Source organism: Emydura macquarii, unplaced genomic scaffold (genome assembly GCF_026122565.2).
Source record: "Emydura macquarii macquarii isolate MOO-44397 ecotype Brisbane River unplaced genomic scaffold, CSIRO-AGI_Emac_v2 contig_2422, whole genome shotgun sequence".
In the NCBI taxonomy this organism is placed as follows: domain Eukaryota; kingdom Metazoa; phylum Chordata; order Testudines; family Chelidae; genus Emydura; species Emydura macquarii.
The window spans coordinates 9,394,572-9,415,077 of NW_027132559.1; the positions used below are offsets into that span (position 1 = coordinate 9,394,572).

At 42.0% G+C, this 20,506-nt stretch overlaps 1 protein-coding gene across 3 annotated transcripts in view; it reads left to right on the forward strand.

The window, feature by feature from the left end:
* The window catches only part of TOP2B (DNA topoisomerase II beta), a 109,070-nt gene that overhangs the window by 13,384 nt on the left and 75,180 nt on the right, over positions 1-20,506 (forward strand). For all 3 annotated transcript variants that reach the window (XR_010922344.1, XM_067561894.1, XM_067561893.1), the window contains exons 2-3: positions 18,953-19,126; positions 19,818-19,908. Coding sequence is in view for 2 of the 3 variants with exons in the window: in XM_067561894.1 (XP_067417995.1) it covers positions 18,953-19,126; positions 19,818-19,908 (265 nt within the window). In the remaining variant the exon portion in view is untranslated. The remainder of the gene's footprint in view (positions 1-18,952; positions 19,127-19,817; positions 19,909-20,506) is intronic.

Below are 20,506 nucleotides of genomic sequence, written 5' to 3' on the forward strand. Positions count from 1 at the left end.
TAACTGGCATAACTGAGGAGTGATTTTGAGATGTCCATGCCATGGCAGCATTATCTTCAGAAGCTGGCATCTACCTTCATATCTGGGGTCGAGAATGTTCACAAGAAAATGAGGTGGAGTTAGTGCTTGATCCATTCGCTTCTTTATTGCCTGCAGTTTAACTTTCTGATGAGGTATTTCTTTCTTTAATGTCTTGAAGTGCCTTCCAGATTTTGACAGCATCAGCAATGGAGCAACAATTTCTCTGAAGTTTGTTTAAGGCTATGGATATAAGCTTCAGTGTACTGAACATATCCTCTACATTCCTCTTTAATCCAATGTTAGATACTTTGGAAGAGATACTTCCATCTATTTTATCACAATTTTCTTCAGAACGTTTTATGAGAATAGGTCAGTTCTTAATAAATTGTTAAAAACAATCAACCACAGAATTCCATCGAACATCTTGAGGGAGAATTAGTTTGAATCTTCCTGCTCTCAGGAACCTGAGAGTGAAACTTCAGTGAAACTGAAGCAAAATGGTTGTTGTGGAAGTATTTTGCAACTACAACATTTTCTTTTATTCCTGGAGAAGATGTACTTAAGTCTTTGGCTAAAAAATGCATTAAATGGGCACCGCAGCCATGTTATTAAGGAGCATCCTTCTGTTTCTTCTTCTAAGTTTCTTCTCATCTTTACCACCTTTGCAGCATTGTCTTTGACAAAACTGCACACGTGAGAGTTGAATTTCTGTTCACAGTTTATTACAGATCTCACTGCCACTTCTTTTAAATATTCTGTTGTGTGGGCATTTCCTGATGTATCTATTGTTTATGAAAGATATGCAACCCCATCTTCTGTTGTCACTCAGGCACATATTACTGGATCATTGTGTACATTGCTTCACCCATCAAGGCTTAAACTGGCAAATTTCCCCTCAGTATTTCTTGCACGCTGTTCAAGTTCCTTCTCATATACTGAATCTAGCAACCTTCCACCAATGTCTGCTATACCAGGTGGAGTGTAGCCTGGTCGTAAGGACTCAACCATGTCAATGAAGTGTTTATTGTTAACAATGCGAAAAGGAGAATTTGTGGCATAAATGAACAGAGCAACCTTTTCATCTATGGTGTCTTGTTGGTATTTGCTGGTCCTTACTACAAACCCATCCATGGTGGTGGTTTTACTGGATGATTGAAATCTTTTGCTTGCTACTGATACTTTGTTTGTCTGAAATACATTTAGTTGCAGCACTGCTGCTAAAAGTACCAATGGATGACTCTGAAGTTGTTGCAGATAGACAGTCACAGTTAAAGTCTCTTATGCTTAAATGGAATCCTGAAACAAAATTCAAAAATGATTTTTGAATAGTCATTCTTCTCAGTTCCTCTCACTCTATTATTCAGTTAATCATTTTTTACATTTCTTACATATTTTTCAGCAAGGATGCAGATCTGATTCCAAATTACCAAAAAAGCTAAGACCGACTGCACTTAGAGTGCACTTAATTTTGGAGTAAGACCCATAGAACTCACTGGCACGTCTGTTTTTTGAGAAAACAAGTATAGGATGGGGTTCCCTTGAGAAAGCTGAGTTATGCTGAAATAAAATAGGGAATAGACTTTTGGTATCACCATTATGGTCTGTGGCCATGATGTTTCAAAATAAAGGGGCATGTATTGTGTAATATAAAATAAGAAAATGACACCCAGGGGCAACTGGCAACTCTAGATTTCTCTTACTGAAGCTTTCTGTGCCGTATACTTGGGTGATAGATTTTAAACTTAGTTAACTAATTAAACAAGCCTTAAAGATTAACTAAGCTAAACTTATTTTTCTAACAGCATCCAACATAGCAAACAGCTTAGGAATTTACTTGTTAAATCACATTTATACTAAAAGGCATAGAGAGAGTCTTGAAGAATGATGCATTGCAAAGTGAATTATTTAAGTTACTAACCAGTTGATCCACATTGTTCTTCAGACATATTCACGTCTTCATCCACATCATTTTCTCCCAATAAGCAGTTTTCATTATGGATGTTTCATTTTTGCAAGTAGGCCCTGCATCTCCTTCTTGCATTGCTTACACTTGACACGTTTTCCTTTTTTACCCAGGGAAGGAATTTCTTCAAAATATTCCACAAAGGGTCTCTCTTGTGCCCAGAAGCCATGACAGCTTTTCTGTGGCAAAAGTGTGGGGGAATATAAGAAGCTGTGTGTGTACTGAATAATGTCTTCCCTTTTTCTTTCCAGTCCACTCCACAGTTTTTCTTCTCTGCCTCTGTCCTTTGTCTCTCTCTGTCTTTAAGACTGTCTTAACTAACTGCTCTGCCTTGCTTGGCCCAGCTCCACCACCACATAAGCACAAAACAACAGTTCTATTCAGCCTGTGTCTTTCTTTGCATATGTGACTTTAGTCTGCTGAGAAACTGAAACAGAAACTGAAAGCCCAGAACTTTCAAGAAGCAAGAGCTGGTAGTTAGGCTGGACAGACTAGAACCATTAATTCATTTTTATGAGACTGTAAGAGTAGGTTTAGCATGTTTGTAATGAGATTTAATTGTAACTATTATTTTTAAATGAGAGAAAGTTAGTATTTTATTGATGATTTAAAAAAAACAAAAAACAAAAAAAAATCTTTTAAAAAAAAATCCTTGATTTTTATACACCCTGTTTAATGCTACTGCTGCAGGACCCTCAGTGCTGGAGTGTCAGCCTATGCCCTCTCCATGTCTGCTTAGGCTGTTGCTGTCAGCTATTTGGGTGCACAGGGTGTTCTTGGCCTCGGAGATACCTGTTGACCCTTATTCTGCCACTGGTGCCATGTCACCATTGGATCAGGCAGTGCAGTTGGATTTAAAATTTCTAAGTGGACTGAGTCTTCTGTCCTTTGCCCTCAAATCTGAGTACAAGAGGAAGAGGAGCTCTGTGGTGTACTTGGTGCCAAAGGATTCTTGATCTCCAAAGAAATATTTGTACAGACATACATCAAAGGAGCTGGTCAGAAATCATGGTTCCGTCTTCCCCAGAACCAAGGGTGCATCTAGCCCTCGCAGTGCTGTCAGTTCTCTGGATTGTGTCTCTCTCCTAAAGAGAAGAGACTTATCCTATAGCACCAGACTGCTCCTGCTCCATGACACTGCATACCCATTGATTGGATCTGATAAGTGTTTCTTTGAATGTCCCTCTGTTGATGCCTCTGTTCCAGAAGTTGTCAGAGTTGACTCTGGTACTATCTGGGATAAGTTTGGAGGGTCCTTCTGGGCACTTCCTGGAATAAACTAGCCCAAACTGTGATAAGATCCTGCCTTGGTTAGGAGACTTAAAAATAGAAGTCTCTTGTGGTGACTTAATTCAGCACCTTCTTTCTGGCTTCTGTTAAATGAATTTGGCCTCTCTGGTAGACCCCTATGTCAGGTATTCTTCAGACCACAGGAGGGAGGCCACGTCTGCAGTCCAGTCTACTCTTCCAGCCTCTTGCAGAATCATGGTCCTTAGAAGCCTCTCATCTCCTCCCTCCAGCAGCTGAATCACATGTTCCTTCCTCTCCTTCACTAGCCGGCATTGTAGATGATCTGTCTGAATCTGAAGGATAACATCCTATGTAGGATATGGGAGGTGATACTGTACAGACCAAGATAGCCTAGCTTAATTGGTCATCAACTGAGAATGTCATGGTTTCTTTTACATCCCCCTCTAATGGCAGATGCTCTGAATATTGGGACTCTGTCATTCCAGAAGGCACATCATTATTTATAGCTTCAAAGGATAAAAACAGGATTACTTTACCTATGAATCAATGCCCTGGTGGTAATCAGGGATAGATGACACTTCCACTTTCTGTATCCAAGGCTGATAAATTTTACCAACTTCCTCAACAGGTTTTGTGCACTCTTTTATGCACCCATCACCAAAATCCCTTGTCTGCATCTTCTGAGATCAAAGTATGTCAGTTGACAAGGAAGAGAGAGAAGAGAAATGGTTTGTGCAGAAACATCTCCTTTGGGATTTAGAAATTGTATTTTCAAATTAGCAGGCAGTTACCAGTTTACTCTCTGGGAGTGTATACAACCCATTAAACCAACTGCTGGAGGAGCAAGATGAAAACAGGCCAAGATGCCATATCTGAAGGTCACTTGGTAACAACACTCTGTGAACCTCAGTTGGTATCTTGGACTTTGATTGCAAGGGCTGTAGCACTATGAGTATCTCTATGGCAATATGCACCTGCAGTTTCCAGGCCTTTTATCATATACTCAGGTCAGGGTAAATCCCTCAATGGAGAGGGGCCTATTCAGTGAAAAGAGAAGTTATTGCTCACCCTTTACGTAACTACCCTAGAAAAGACGATTCCAAATGCTGTCATACTTTAGGTGTCTTCAGCAGTATACTTCCTTGACACCTTATTTGGCCTAGTACAGGTGTCAGCCTTATCAGAGGAAGCTGTACAAATCCAAGTCCAGCAAACATTTGATTGCTCAGAAGTCATTAGCATACTAGTTATTTCTCCTTCCTTTTTAATGACATCCTAATTCCTTGCATTAATGTATGGAATTACCACAAATAGTTCAGTTCTGGAAGACATGAAATTTGGCAACCTAAACCAATTCTACTCCATGCCATTCTACCTCTCATCCTGTATCAGAGATCATGGACCTCACAAAGCTATGCAGTTATGAGGTTCACATTTTGGATGTTCATTTGGCCTTTACTCCTTAACTTTCCTGTAAGACTAATTCAGAATTCTCTATTTAAAGGATACTTATTTTCATACTGCCATCAAATAATTCCACTAGTATGTGCAGTGATGAGGTGAGACTATTAAGTCTGTATTAGTGTTAAAACTTTTAGGTAACAGCACAGTGTCTAATATATGCACATAAAAATTAGGATATTAAAACTATATCCAAACTTTTAAATTAATAATATTGCCAAGTGTATTGTCTGTTTTGGAAATCCAATAAATCAAATAAACGATGTAGTGAGACTGATGGTGTATTAGTAATTTAACACAGAATCAGCAATCATTGGGTATAGATTTCCTCTCTTTTGAAATGTAGGTAAGTGGATTAATCCCTTATTTTGACCATGCAAAGTCTTTATCAAGGATGCCTGAGCAAAATTTGGGATTTGCTTTCTTTATATTGAAATAGATTGCATTTATGTAACATTGCTTTTGAATACAGTGTAGTCTGTATAGACTTTGGCTTCTCTGTGATAAAGGTCCACTAATTATATCATTTCCGTTTTTTGTTGTGTAGCTCTCCAAAACCCGCTAGTCACTGTACAGCAGCTATAAAACACACATGATCCTGTCCCCAAACAGTTAACAGTCTAAGGTCCTGGTCCCTCCAGGTGATCTCTGAGAATAACCATTGCTAAGAGAGTTCTACTGAGTTCTTCAGAGGGACTCCGATGTGGCCAAAAGGATACATCTTTGTGGATCATTTTGCAAGATTGGACTAAATAAAAGCATGACAGAGGAAACAGATACAAGGAAAACATGGGAGGCAGGGTGAAAGGAGGCTAAGGGTTGTTTAGAATAGTGTGCATAACCCATTCATTGGTTTATAAAACTGACTTTTTATAGAGGCTAATCTGCAAGTGTTTCTCAGATATCCCTGTGTAAGATTTACAGTTTTCACTTAAGATCAGGAAATACGGTGACTATTTTTTCAAGAAGGCTTCGGTTTAAACTCGTGTATTAGAGGCAGGATACAGTCTCAATAGTCCATACTTATTAAATGAAATAATCCTTAACATTATTGTCATGCACATTACATTACCAGCTTAAACACTTCATGGGCCCAGTTCTGCAAGATGCTAAGTGCCTTCTGCAAAGTCATGAATGCTCTTTAGGTCTCATTGATACTTGAAGATACTCATCATTGTTCATGATAGGGCATAGATTTACAAAAACTACAAACCTGGAATGTTGGTTCTTAAAACCTAATGACTCATTTTTACACTAGGGCAGCTTTTGAAAAATGTGTCTCACTATTGCTAACATCAGTTTACATAAACCTGTGTTGACAACAGTGCTACTGAAGACAACCTACCATTGGTTGATGCTGTTTTCGGAACTGTGATTAGTCTTGTTCAAGAGTATGGCTAGGTCAGTAGTTCCCAACCTTTTTGACTAGCGGGCCACAGATATCATTGTTACAACTCTGAAGGACCACCAGTCTCCACCAGCAGCCCTCGCCCTGTCCCCCTGTCTCCCACTGCAGCCAGACAGAAGGAGTTTAACGAAGAGGCTGCCTCCCTCTTCACTGATCTTGCATCTCCCTGGCTGCAGCAGGGAAACTGTACACGTCCTGTAGTCCTGTGCACTCCACCTGGGTACCTAGGCAGTGGCTCCCTTCTGCAGCCAGGGGGATGGGAGATCAGTGCTCCCCTCTCTCTGGCTCCAGCAGGGACCTCAGTGCCTATGGACCTAGGCAGAGTACTTTGCCATGCTCCCTGCTACAGAGAGGGGGAGGAAAGAGCTGATCTCCCATCCCCTTGGCTGCAACAAGGAGCCCTTACCGCTCTTTTAGCACTGTGGAAACGCGCTCCGCCTGGGTTCTTAGGCAGCAGCTCCCTTCTGCAGCCAGAGGGAGGGGAGCTGCGGGCCACTTTGAAAGCCCCCGTGAGCCACTTTTGGCCCCCAGGCCACAGGTTGGGAATCACTGGGCTAGATGATACACTTGCAAACGGCTCTCTGAATGGTGGTATTACCAGTTCAGGTGAATGGGTAATATCAACAATACAAAATTGTTAAAAATTTTCCATACTGTAGACAAGGAACACCGGTTGAAGACTATGAAAATGATCACTTATGGTCATGTGGAGTTTAATTTTCCTGCCCTGAAGATATTAGTCTAAATAGCAAGATGGTGGGGGAGGAAAGGATGCAACAGAGTGATGTGTGGCAAATGCTGTTTTCTGTGGGGTTTTTTGTTTTTTCTTGATATATAATGAGGGATTGGACAAAAGAAGAATGTGGAGATAAGTTCCCACATGCATGAGAGTAGGGGAAGTAATGAAGTGATGGGCAACAGTGAGTGAGGTGGGAAAAAACGAGGGGAAGGGAATTAGTTTGCAAAGTGGAACTATGATGGAGGGATTGGGGAGTCAAGCAGTTATGTAGAAAAAATGTGCAGTCAAAACAGAAGAAAGATCCCAATGATGTCACTGCTTCAGTTCCTGCAACATAACACACTTTCATGCTTTGAATTCAAATGGTTGTCTTTCACTCTGCAACGAGCCCTCCACAACAAATGTACAAGCAGAATTATTAAATAAACTGCATCAGTGTGCAGAACCAGGACTGGAATGCTGCTTTGTGTCCCCGCCTATTCTCCCCCACCAAAAAAGACCACTACCACTTAAATGAAAAGTTAACTTTTTGTAGGCAGCTGTGTTTCCTTGTACTATTCCGCTGCATACCACACAAAATACTCCAAAAATTATATTCTCCCCTCCCCTCTCCCCCTGGATATTTTCCTTTATTCTGTGGATTTAGAAACATCAGTAATAAAGTCTTGGAAACAGGACTACTCTATATCAGTTCTCCTTAGACTTTCCCCTAAGCTTGCTCTCAGGCTGGCGTATTACTATGGTCTCTTATTGTAGAAGTTTTGTTTCTTCCTCTAGCTTCCAGGGCTAATCTTTGAACTACTGCACATGCATACAGGTTTCTAAAGCCAGACCTATATATTGCCTGCATAGTCTTGCAATTACTTTTATAATTATAATACAACTGTAAATAATTTTGCTTGGGTACAGCTTTAGTCCTTCAAATAGAGCTTGAGTGCTAGTTTTCAAATAGATTTAATTATATGGGAGGAAAAAATAGATTCTGATGGAATCCTCATTGTATCCTTACCTAATGATCCGTGACCTGAATGGTGCCTTAATATTGGGTGACCTGTGTTTCTAGTTGTTGTAATAAACTTTCTTTTTTGGATACAGTTTCAGTAGTCATGTTTTAAACTTACCATTTGTAAATTGGCAACTTAATTTACATCTACAACTGACCTGAAAACATCTGGTTTGTGATGATCCTGTCCAGAAGAGACATTAGTCATATGTTTCACATTATTTTACTCAGTAGAGTAGAACCTGGGAAAATGTAATGGTTGTCTGTTGAAACCTGTTCCAAATCAAAATGTAATCGCTTGCAATATGCATGATGTTTTTCAGTTTGAAAATAGTTATTGCAGAACCATGCTAATTTGCACAAAAGGATGGTCTCTCTTCACTTCTCAAAGATGTTGTGATACCTTATTCTTGCCTTGTTTCTTTTATTTGCTAATTCACAAAGTTCAGTAATTTAAAGTGTGACTCCTATGGAAGGGGAAGCTAGACTACTATTTAAAGTCTAACTCTAAGGCTGAGCCCCCTTTACCAAACTTTGCTAAATCTAAACCAGTATCATAGAAACTTCATGGGAATAGGATAGTGTTTTTTCCCTGAATGAGAGGCAAATACTACACCGCAATAGGGATAAATGGGGATTTAAAAAATGAGCTTCTCGGTGCTTGAGCTACTCCCCGCCGTCCCCCAACTTCCCTAGCCCCAGAATAGTTTGGGCTGGAAACTCCTAAACTAATTCTAATTGGTTCTGGAGAGAACTGGTGCCTTTGGTTAGTTTGAGAAGCAGGTGGTAAAAATATTTTTCATTATACTAAGGTCCACAGCTCTGTTACAGTTTTCAGCCTGCTTGCAAGTTGGAGCAGAACCAGACCTCTCATCACTGGCAGCAGAGGAATGGCCTATTTCCTGAAGTCCTCTCCAGTTCCATCTGCCTGCACAGTGGAAGGCATGCCCAATCAGACCTCTCTGCAGAACTTTTCTGAGTAAAGTTCCAAACTTTATTTCAAATTCTGATGAACAATTTGTCTCAGTAATGTGACTGTCTAATTTTCACTGGGGGTTTCTAGGGCTACATTTGCTTTTGAGGAGACTTACCTATTGGTCTTCTTTACTTCTGAGATATTTGCAGCAGCTTGTACCCCTGTTAGCATCAGGGAGAGAGCTAGGCCAAGAAAGTTTTAGCCCACTCAACCCCAAGGCAAAGAGGCAGGCAGGTTTGGAATAATTGACAGCAGGGGCAAGCAGCTCCCCTTCTCCCATGTACATGAGCATTATGACACCAGAGGGGCAGCTAGCCAGATGGAAAATCACATCTAAGTCCAGATTGTGTCTCAGCAGCCACTGACAGTGGAGTTGTGCTGTGTCTTCTCCTCAGGATGTGATGAAGGCACTGGACACGGCAAAGACACTGTCAGTGCTAAAGAATGCAGTAAGATTCCTAGCTCAGTCCACCCTCCAGTCCATCCTCTGTAGTACCCCCCTGCAGGGAATCCTTACAGATATCCCAGGCTGTAGTCTCCCAAGGAAATGCAGACCAATAAGGATCTCCTTCTGTAAAATGAGGGGGAAAGCCTGTGGGGATTCGGTTTATGAACCCCAGTACCTTCCATGAGAGACCCATAAGGGCTCCTTTTTGAGGAGCGAAGACAGTAAGCCCAGCATTTTTGAGGACAGGGCAATCACTAAACACTTGAAATACTTTTTGAGCAATATCTGGCCCAGTTTTGCTTTTCCTTCTGAAGCACGATCATTGTGACAGACTCCCAAAGGGGATATCAATAAAATCAGCACTGGTTCCCCTGCTCATCTTCATGGAGTGCATCATGGTGGATTAATGCAGAAAAGGCTAAACCAAAGATCTGTATTGATTTCTCTGGGTGCATGCACTTGCTAAAAAAGGAAATTCTTCCTCCATGGGCCAGCAAGTCCAGCTCTCTGAATTACAGTTAGGTGATCAAATAATGTATAATATTAAAAAGTAAACAGAAGAGATACTCATTCAGGTAGAGTACAGAGTACTCTGAAACTATGCTTAGCACCTCTGTGGCTGCTCTACTATAGCTATTTATCCATCCCCATCTTCCCTGGGAAGATATAGTAGATGAATGGGGATTTCCTACCATACCGAAAAGACTAGGGAAGTATTGGACTATCATTCTGGTTGCCTTGGTAGATAGCCATGCTGTAATATACAGATTATTTCTAGCTGCTCCTGCCAGTTGCCATGCCTCGCCACCACTTTACTCTCCTCCCTGCCCAGCTCACTATGGAATAACACGAGGGAGGGCAGCCCAGATGACAACAAGCAGGCACAGAGAGACTTTTTTGGCCCACTATTTAATTATTTCTAGCCCACCTCTATCTATTTTATGAGGCCTTATTGTTCCTCAGTGTGCACCAGTTCAGATTCAGCCTGGTGTCACTACTGAAGGTAAACACTGCTATCTTTGCTGGTGATCAGGATCATGGTGTTTCTAATGGAGGACACTGTTTATCTGAAAGTGGCCTCACTAAACAGGTCTTTCCACTTAGTTCCCTCTTTTGGGCGTAAAAACTGTCTGGTGACATCAGAACAACATCAACAGAAATAAAAAATTTGACATGCTCCACATGCTTTCACAAGCAGTGCTAATGTCGGTGGTTACTTTTGCAAGTATTCTCTCTCTCATTGTAAACTAAATACTCCTTGAAAAAGATAATGGGACACATCTTTTTCTTGAAGGCTTTTGTCATTGAGATCAGAGGGTCAGGGAGATCAGTTCCCAGCTCTCTTAAGCTATGTCTACACTTCCGTGGGAATTCAACTTTAATTCAACTTTCAGCAGCCAATTTTTAGAAATCGCAGCAGAGTGTACACACTATGCTGTTTGCACTGGTCCCTTGCATTCACACTGGCCAGCCTTAATTCAAATTAGAAAGCAGTGTAGTGTGGGTAGCTATCCCACAGTGCAACTAGCCATGGTGGCTGTTTGGACAAGTGTCTTTGTCCCAGGATGCAATGCTGCTTCCTCCCCCTCCCCCCTCTTCCTCCCCCAACAAACAGGAAAAGGATTTTCGCGCCGTTTTTTTACTCACCGCGATTGCCATTGCTGCAGAGACATGGAGCCAGCTCAACTCTGCACTATAATTGTGAGCGTGACAAATACATTGCGGCTTATCATGGAGTACTTTTAGAAATAGAGCAAGAAGGCGAAGCAGATATAACACCTATGCCACCGAGGCTGCCTTGCTACACGCCGTCGAGCAGAACAATTCACGATTGCTGCAGACTGTAACATGTCATCTGTAGTCATCTGCAGGGAAACAAGCACAGATTGGTGGGACCACATCGTTATGCAGCTGTGGGATGATGATCAGTGGCTGCAAAACTTTCGTATGTGAAAGGCAACTTTCCTCGAACTGTGCTCGGAGCTGGCACCATCCTGAAGCGCGTGAACACTCGCTTGAGACAAGCTATGACGGTGGAGAAGAGAGTGGCCATCGCTCTGTGGAACCTGGCAACCCCCGACTGTTACCGCTCGGTTGGGAATCAATTCAGAGTCGGTAAATGTACAGTGGGCATAGCCATGAATCAAGCATGCAGTGTCATAAATAGACTTCTGCTACGAAGGATAGTGACTTTGGGAAATGTGCAGAACATAGTGGAAGGGTTTGCCACAATGGGCTTCCCAAACTGCGGGGGGGCCATTGATGGGATGCTCTTAGCGCCCGCACACCTAGCGACCGAGTACATAAACTGCAAGGGGTACTTTTCCATGGTCCTGCAGGGGCTTGTGGATCACAGGGGTCATTTCACAGACATCTGTGTCAGGTGGTCTGGAAAGATGCATGACGCTCATGTATTTTGTAACTCAGGGCTGTTCTCTAAGAAGCAGGCGGGAACTTTTTTCCCCGAACAAAATATTCAGATTGAGAGTGTGGAAATGCCCATAGTGATCCTGGGGGATCCTGCTTACCCCTTGCTCCCTTGGCTAATGAAGCCATACACCCGTCACCTTGACAGTGACAAGGAGTGTTTTAATAAGAGGTTAAGCAGTTGCAGAATGGTTGTAGAATGTGCCTTTGGGCGTTTAAAGAGTAGATGGAGGAGTCTCCTCACTAGGCTGGATATGAGTGAGAAGTACCTCCCTTCTGTTCTATCTGCTTGCTGTGTTCTTCATAATGTGTGTGAAGCGAAGGGTGAGCGGTTCCCCCCGGGTTAGGCTGTGGAGGCAGAAAGACCTGCCGCCAATTATGAGCAGCTAGATGCCAGCATTATGCTGAGAACTATTTGCGGAGCACTTTGCATTAGGGAAGCTTTGAAAACCAGGTTCTGCAATGAGATGCAAGAGTGATTTCTGTTCTTGTATGTTGTTTGTCTTTGATGATCCCCCCCCCCGACCCCCTTCAATATCTGTGCCTGACAAATTCCTCCTGAACAAGATACGATTTAATAAAGAAACATTTTGGAATGATGCAAAACTTTATTTTTTTAACATTAAAGTCATGGGGGAAGGGGGGGGAGGGTTCATTCACTGTCTCCAGGGGCAGGGTGGTAGCTCGCTGGCCAGCAGTCAGCGTGGTTGCTGCAGCTTTCTGCTCCCCTCCACCGGAGTGGAGGAGAGCACATACTGCATGCTGGACAATCTTCTCTGAGACCTATTGGGGGTAGGGGAGGGGGAAGGCGGCATAGCCCTCGGTTGTGGAGCATTATTGAGGGGCTGCAGTGGGACTCTGTCCTGCCTCCGCTCCTCCTGAAGCTCCACAAGATGCCGGAGCATATCTGACTGGTCCTGCAGGAGTCGCAGCATCTCCTTCGTGGTACTGCAGTCATGCTTCTGCATTTGTATTTGACTCTCCGTGACCCTGTCCATGTTCTGGGAGAAGGTCAGCCACCTCACTCTTTGCTCTGTTTCTGCTGCTGCTGAGGCGTTCATGAGCTCCGAAAACATGTAATCTCTGCTACCCCCCTCCCCCCCAAAAATCTGAGACAGTCTGTCCGCAGCATTTCTTAAGGTCCGTCCACTGCCTAGTGTCTACAGAATGAAAGAAAAATAACAAGGTAGCCACAGTTAGCATAGTGAAGAACATCATGCAGATGTTACAATTTAGAGAATGATCCCATGATACAGTGTAGCAAATGATTTCCTCTCTCTGCTTGTATTTCAAACCCTTGCAGAGAGGAACTGCGGACAGCGTGGTGGTGGTGGTGGGGAGACTGTGCTTAAAACACATGAAGCCGTGATGCTGGCTACCTTGATTGCAGAGAAGAATCCTACCGTGGAGGGAGGAACAAGGCAGCCCTCCCCTGAAAAGTTTTTCGAAGCGAGGGTTAACAGATTACATACATTAAATTTTCCACGTGATATCAAGTGATGATAAACGTAGCATTTTTCATCACATAAAAAAACAGATCCCTGGGTAACCGCCCAGTACAGTCAACTAAATGCCTGAGATCCCCTTTGTGCTCCCCCTCCCCCAATGTACAAGGACAGAAATGCTAATAAGAAAGAAAACTCACCAGATGTGCCTTCCCTGGTATCATTTGTGCTGTCATGTGTGCTGCTGGACTGCTCTGGGGTCAGGAATAAGTCCTGAGTTTCTGGGAGAACGGACACCCCACTCAGCCTGCTCTCCACAGCTTCCTCCTCCTCCTCGTCCACAGAGTCCTCCTCATCGATCATGGACTGTGAACTAGCGGAGGTATTGATGCACCGTGGTGGGATTGCAACCAAGAATTGCGTGCACCTCGTCATAGAACCTGCATGTTTTGGGAGAGGAGCTAGAGTGGCTGTTAGCTTCCCTGACTTTCTGATACGACTGGCGCTGCTCTTTGATCTTCACTCGGCGTTGCTGAACGTCCCTCTGGTGTCCCTTCTCCAGCATGCCCTTTAATATCTTCCCATAAATTTCCAGATTCCTTTTGCTGGCTCTGAGGTGAGCCAGAACGGACTCCTTGCCCCACAGCCCGATGAGGTTTAAGACTTCTGGTCAACTCCATGCTGGAGCGCATTTGGGCTTTACAGCAGCCATGCGGAGAACAGTGGCAAAGCTCTCTCCATGCTGGCAACAAGCACAGGAAATGAACATTCAAATCTTCCCAGGGCTTGAGGGGAGGGGACTTTTCCTGCTAGCGTGACCACAGAGCAGCACAGCGCGACTGTCCAGAGCGGTCAAAATGGGGCATTGTGGGATACATTCCAGAGGTCAATTAATTCGATTTAAGTCCCGTTGCATCTACATTGACACTAAATCGATTTAACAAATTCGAAATAGGCGCTATGCCACTTTCAGAGGTGGTCTTAAGTCAATTTTACAGGCATCTTAATTCGAATTAACAGTGGGGTCAGTGTAGACACGGGTGTAATTAAATCAAATTAAGGGAGTTTAATTCAACCTAAGTCACCAGTGTAGACCAGGGAAAGCTGAGGCTATTGGAGTCACTGGAAAAGTATAATCCTGGCTCTTGCCAGACACTATGAAAAGAAATACAGGTTACATGGCAAGTTGAAGTCCTGAAAGTATGAGAGAGAATACCACTTTGTAAGTGGTAGCTTGAACAAATCAGGTGAGGTCTGTAATGGTCTTCAGTTGCCTCAGAGCAATTTACATGACTCCCACCCACTCTTATTTGGACTTAGACCTCAGTTTGGGGGTAAATGGCTACCTATGTCTTTGGTCAAAATGAGGTCACTGGACATTGCCCAAAGGGGATACTTTAGGGAGCTTTGCAAGAATCACAGACACAGTCTTGTCCCGCTTCTAATCTCAAGTAGCCCAGGGAAATGCCAGGATATTATTACCACTTGATCTCATAAGGGCTCCCAAGATCACGGTAGTATTAATACTGACTTCAAGGAAAAAATAAATTGATTTTCTGCCTTTTTCTAGAAAGTTCTCCTCATCAGGCTCTGCAAAAAGCTGAAAAACACAGCGTGAGGTAGTTTCTGGAGTTTTGTGTATTCTTGATAAACACAAAGATATGGCACCTGCGAAGTAAATCATAGTCCTGGGCTGAGGATGAATCCTATTAGGCATAACATCTCATCTCATAAAAACGTTAACAGAAGATGAAGATAGGGAAACAAGTGGTGTCAAAGAAACAAAAGTACAGTTCTTAGTGAAGCCTGGTGGTGGAATGCTGATCTCATGCACAGACATGCTTCAGTGCTTCCCCTTCCCCCAGCATCCCACTGGACCCAGAACTTCAGGGAGGACACCCTCCTGCCCTCCTCAGTGGCACTGAGACTCAAATAGTGCCTTGTCCACTTCCGTCCATGGGGCGTTTGGGGGAGAACAGCAGATAGGAGCCATTCAGAGACAGCAGCTGGTAGGAGCAGCTGCAGAAACAGCCAAAGCAGGGAACTTCAGACATTTTGGAGAACTTTTCACAATTTTGACTGGATTTTCTCTGCACTGTGATGATTAGTTGTTTGCACCAACCTTCTCCTTCCCCCTCCTCACAGTCTCTTCACCTCAGGCTCACTCCGCACCTTTCACTCTTACTTCCTTCTTCCCTACTCCCACCCTTCCCTTAACTTTTTCTTTCCATTTAGCTTATCTCCTCCTAGTAACCCTAATTGCCTGAACAAAAATTATAGAACTAACAGGACATTTGCTGCCATCACTATAGTCACTCTGCTTTTATGTTATACTCCATCTTATGTCTGTCTTGTCCATGTAGATTGTAAGCATTTCAGGGCAGGGACTGTCTACTACTCTCTTCATACAGTGTCTAGCACAATGGGCCCAATTCTTGGTTGTCCCTTAGGCACTACCATAATAAATACGATTAATAATAATCATGAGCCAGAATTAATGAGCGGTGAAATTGACAAGAATGACAGCCCCTCCATCACTGTAAGGGAATGCAGTGTCTACACTGACACTGTGTCGCCCTAGCTATGCTGACAAAAGCCCTACATCTCTCGTTGAGATGGTTTTATTTTGTTGAGAAAACGGCAGTTTTGTTGGTGGGGGAGAGGAGGCGAGGGGGGCGTGATTGCAGTGTGTACACCAGCACTGTTTTGCTGACTTTTGTCAATAAAACTCTCTAATATAGACCAGGCCTTACCTCACCCACCTTGTTCTTCTCATATCCTGGGACCAGTACGGCTACAGCACCACTGCAGACTGGGATAACGTTATGTCTATGTGACTTTTGACCTCTTCCGTTGCTTCTCAGTGGTAGGAAGTAGAGAGCACCACTGAAAAAAAGAAGTCAACAAACAAAACATATTCCAGTAGATGAAGCAAAAGTCCAGGGTTTCACTGCCACGTTAAACAACTGAACCATAGCCTTGAATTCTTCCAAGAGGGTATATGAGAGTGTCCAAGTAAAAGGTCAAATCTCTGTACTGTAATGTTCTCAGAAAGCTCAAGAAAAAAGAAGCTTTGTATAAACCTCAACATTAAATACTCCTTGATGGTATCTATCCTAATTCCAGCCCCACAGGAATTGAGTGCACATCCTTGGAACCCCATTCTGGTCCTGTACATGCTACTCCAGTTGAACCCTTGTGGCAGGTGTCAGTGTACTTTCCATTCATTAAAGTAGACTTCCTGATAACTACTATTTTCAGTAAGATTTCTGAATTTTGAAGCTGAGAGCTTTCTCTGATGACACCTAGTATTGTACTTCTGATTCAGACATGTAGTCTTCATAACTGTCACAGCATTTATTCCAAAGCAAATCCTTCCCTCTGTGAAGTGACAAAATCCGATCTGTGGAAGCACTGACAATCTCAGAGAAGAGAAGTCATGTGTCTTCTAATGAGATCCGCTACGTGGTCATGTGGCTGTCAGTACATACATTCATCATATTCTACATATTGATCATTCAGTCTTTATCCACAACAGGGGAAGATAAGATGTGTAGGCACATTTCTTTGGCCTTCCTTTTGTTAATATAAACACATAGCAACAATATATTAAAAAGCATTCTACCAAAACAACATCTGGGGAGAGAATGAGAGAACAAACAATGTGTGAAAGATGTGTCATGTTGCTTAATGCATTACTAGAAGGCACTCAGGTACTATCGTGATGATCAAGATATAACAAACTTGTATAACATCTCCTTAACATCTGAGGATAAGACAAGAAGCAATGGGCTTAAATTGCAGCAAGGAAGATGTAGGTTGGACATTAGTAAAAAATTCCTAACTGTCAGCGTAGTTAAGCACTGGAACAAATTGCCTAGAGAGGTTGTGGAATCTCTGTCATTTGAAGTTTTTAAGAACAAGTTAGACAAACACCTGACAGGAATGGTTTCGTCAGTCCTGCCTTTAGTGCAGGTGACTGGACTAGACAACCTGTTGAGCTCTCTTCCAGTCCTACATGTCTATGATTCTGTGATTTCAGTGAAGCTATACCCTTAGAAATTACATCTCCTTTGTTAGGCTAGTAGAGGTATGTTCATGAAATGTTAAATAATTGATGTAGTCAACTTCAGGGTCTCACTGGTTGCTGTGCCTTAGCACTCAGAGCCTTAATCCTGGTTCTGCTGAGATCATTTTACACTGGTTTTGCATAAAGCTAGCCAAATGAGTGCATTGGGAACTCCTTTGGCATTGGAGGATCCCCAGGATGGCATAGCAATGGCAGAATACCTGTATGCCATCCTGTTTCTCGGTTTTTTGATTTGGGGGGTCCAGGATGGAGTGCCATTGTGTTTGATCCTTTGGATTTATGATAGTTGAATGTAAGTAGTGCAGCCATTGGGCTGCTCTAGTTTATAACTTATGTGGCTTCAGATTCAGGGGTGGGGAAGGGCACAAAGAGGTATTGTCACTTTGTCTGTCCTCCCATAGCTGCACTGAGTTTAGAATCAGAACCCAGGTGTCTGTATTGATAAACTGGTTAAAGAGAAATGCGCTTTCTTACTTTTATATAAACTTCTTTTCTGGAATCACCCACACAGTCCTCCTCCCTTCTTTCTTGTTTCCCTTCCCTTTCCCTCTTCAGAAAATATGCTTGTTGGCCTAATTGGTTTATTGATGCTTTTAAATGTTTATATCGATAGTTGCTTCTAAGTCAGTGAACTGGCTTTATGAGAGAAGACTGTTTCATATACTAGGGGAATACCGCCAGTATTATGTCTCCTACTAACTTCTCTGCCTGTCAGGCAAATGTGTGATATGGGACCAGGTACCTTTGGGGGTGATTCCAATTAAAAGAATCCTTATGTACAAATAAGGATAAATACCATAGCATTTCTGTATCTAGTCATTCACTAGATTTGCTCTGGCTGGCACAGAGAAGTGTTTCAGTAAAGCCTGTTACTCTGAGAGGATTTAACCTCTCCTTTGGAGTTTATGTTGTGGGAGGGAAATGTTTTAACCAGAGGGAGATGCCCCGAATTAGCATATTACTGGAAGACTTGGCCATACTTCTCCTCCCACACCCTCCCAGTACGGTACACTGTACAAGTTACAACTGTGATTCTCCTCTCCTTATACCAACTGATGGGAGGTTGTGTCTGTTTTCTCTCATTGTAGCCTCTCCATCTTTCTGGTGCTGAATGCCCTGCATCCAGCTTACTTCATCATAAACCAGTGTAAATCACTTTTGAATCCGGTCTTAATTACTCAGTGGGCTAAAAAGGATGTGTAAATTATGTTTGGTGTGCTTTAAGGCCTATAGTCCAGAAAGCATTCCTGTTCAGGACAGTACTTTTACATATTCTTAAGCCCTACTGAAATTGATCAGGGCCTAACAGTCCACACCAAAATTTAAAGGAATTTAGTTTCATTGTTTAGAGTACTGCTAGTTGGATGAGTTCAGCATTAGTACATTTAAGCACAAAATTGAAATTTTCAGTGTCATCTCAGAAACAGAAAGAACCTTACTTAAATTATTCCTTTTGTAACATACTATTTTACCATAATATGATGTCTCGCACAGAGTAAGTTGCAAGAGGTTTAAAACCTGTGGAAATTAGTATGCAAACCATCTAGTAATGTGCTCAATTATTTCTGTAACCAGTGTTCTGAGCTCAAGAATTGAATTTGAAAATGAATCTCTAAATTAATTTAAAGCTCAATCAAGATTTGTTTACAGCTTTAGAGAGTTATAAAGATGGATTGAGTGAACTAGATTGTTAGTAACTTGCTTCATTCTCTTTTTTTAGACTTTATTTGATAATCAGAACAATGCTTCAAAAAAAGAAGAGTCAGAAAACGTTAGTAAGAATGATACTTCAAAGAAGATGTCAGTTGAGAGAGTTTATCAGAAAAAGACTCAACTTGAGCATATCCTTCTTCGTCCTGATACGTATATTGGATCAGTGGAACCTTTAACTCAGGTGGGTTTCCATTAAATTCAGTTTTCCTGGTGTGCAAGATTACTAGTTTCTCAGTGTGTTTGTTGGTATTTTTAGAATGTCCAGCCACTGAAATGCAACCTATCAGGATTTGTTATTTATTCTGATAAGGTAAAATTTGTACATAATAACTTTTTCTGACCATGGATCTGACTATGAACCCAGGGAAAATGGGAGTTACTATACGCACTTTTGTATCTTCCAAATTCTGGGCTGCTTTAGGGTCGAAATAGTTCCCACTATAAGTTAGCGCAGTCTGCACTATGTTGCCTGTGGCCTATACTGCTCTTGTATGCTGCCAGAGTGGCATATAGAGGTCAGAGAGGGAGACAGAATTCATCCCCATAACTGTAATTTGAAGTAAGTAGAAAGTAAATAACTGCAATAGCTTTCCCTGTGGGGAAATCTAGATCCATCTAACATAATATGTCTATCAGATGGTTACAAATGCCTAAGATATAAAAATAGAAGCAATTACTCCCCCCCCCCCTTTTTTTTTTTTCAAAGGGCTGACAGATTGGTTTAATGTCAAATAAGATATCAGATGAAGGGATTAAAATAAAATTTTACATCAAATTCTTTAAATGTTAAGTAATCCATATTATATCAGCATGAACATTTCCTTTTGAATACAAGACAATAAGTATTTTTATTTTATTTTCCTTATATGTAGTTAATGTGGATTTATGATGAAGATATTGGAATGAACTGCAGAGAAGTCACTTTTGTCCCAGGCTTGTACAAGATCTTTGATGAAATTCTTGGTAAGTATTTTTAATAATGATAATGATCTTAAAGCTCTGCCACATATTTCCTCCTGAAAGTTCTGAAACTACTTAACATATTAAACGGATATACAAACTACAGACAGAAATACCTTGATCCACTACTGAAATGAAGTGTAATAACTGTTCAGTGCACATCAGCTCTACAGAACAGTTTAGAAAAGGAGGTGAACGTTTGGAGGAAGAAGTACTATATCCAGAATATAAATACCCAAATTTGACTTTTTACCAGGACATTAGAATCAGTTGCTATGGAATTTTTTAATAAGCAAAAAAGGTCATGACTTCATCAACTGATTTGAAAGAAGAAACATCCAGCAGCACATCTAGCACTGTGGAGGGAAGTTGATTCAGTATTGACTCAGATGAAGGAGTACCACTTCCTGAATCACCAACACTGCCTCCTGCAGCACCTAGGTGTCTCTTGAAAATTTTGTAAGCAAGCATTTGAGTTAATCCTTTGGCTGGTAGGTGATTTTTAAAATCCTGAGATTGGCCCTAATCCTTCCACATACCGTGTGTGAAATTCTGGCCCCATGTAAGTCAGTTGGAGTTTTGCTATTTACATCATTGAGGC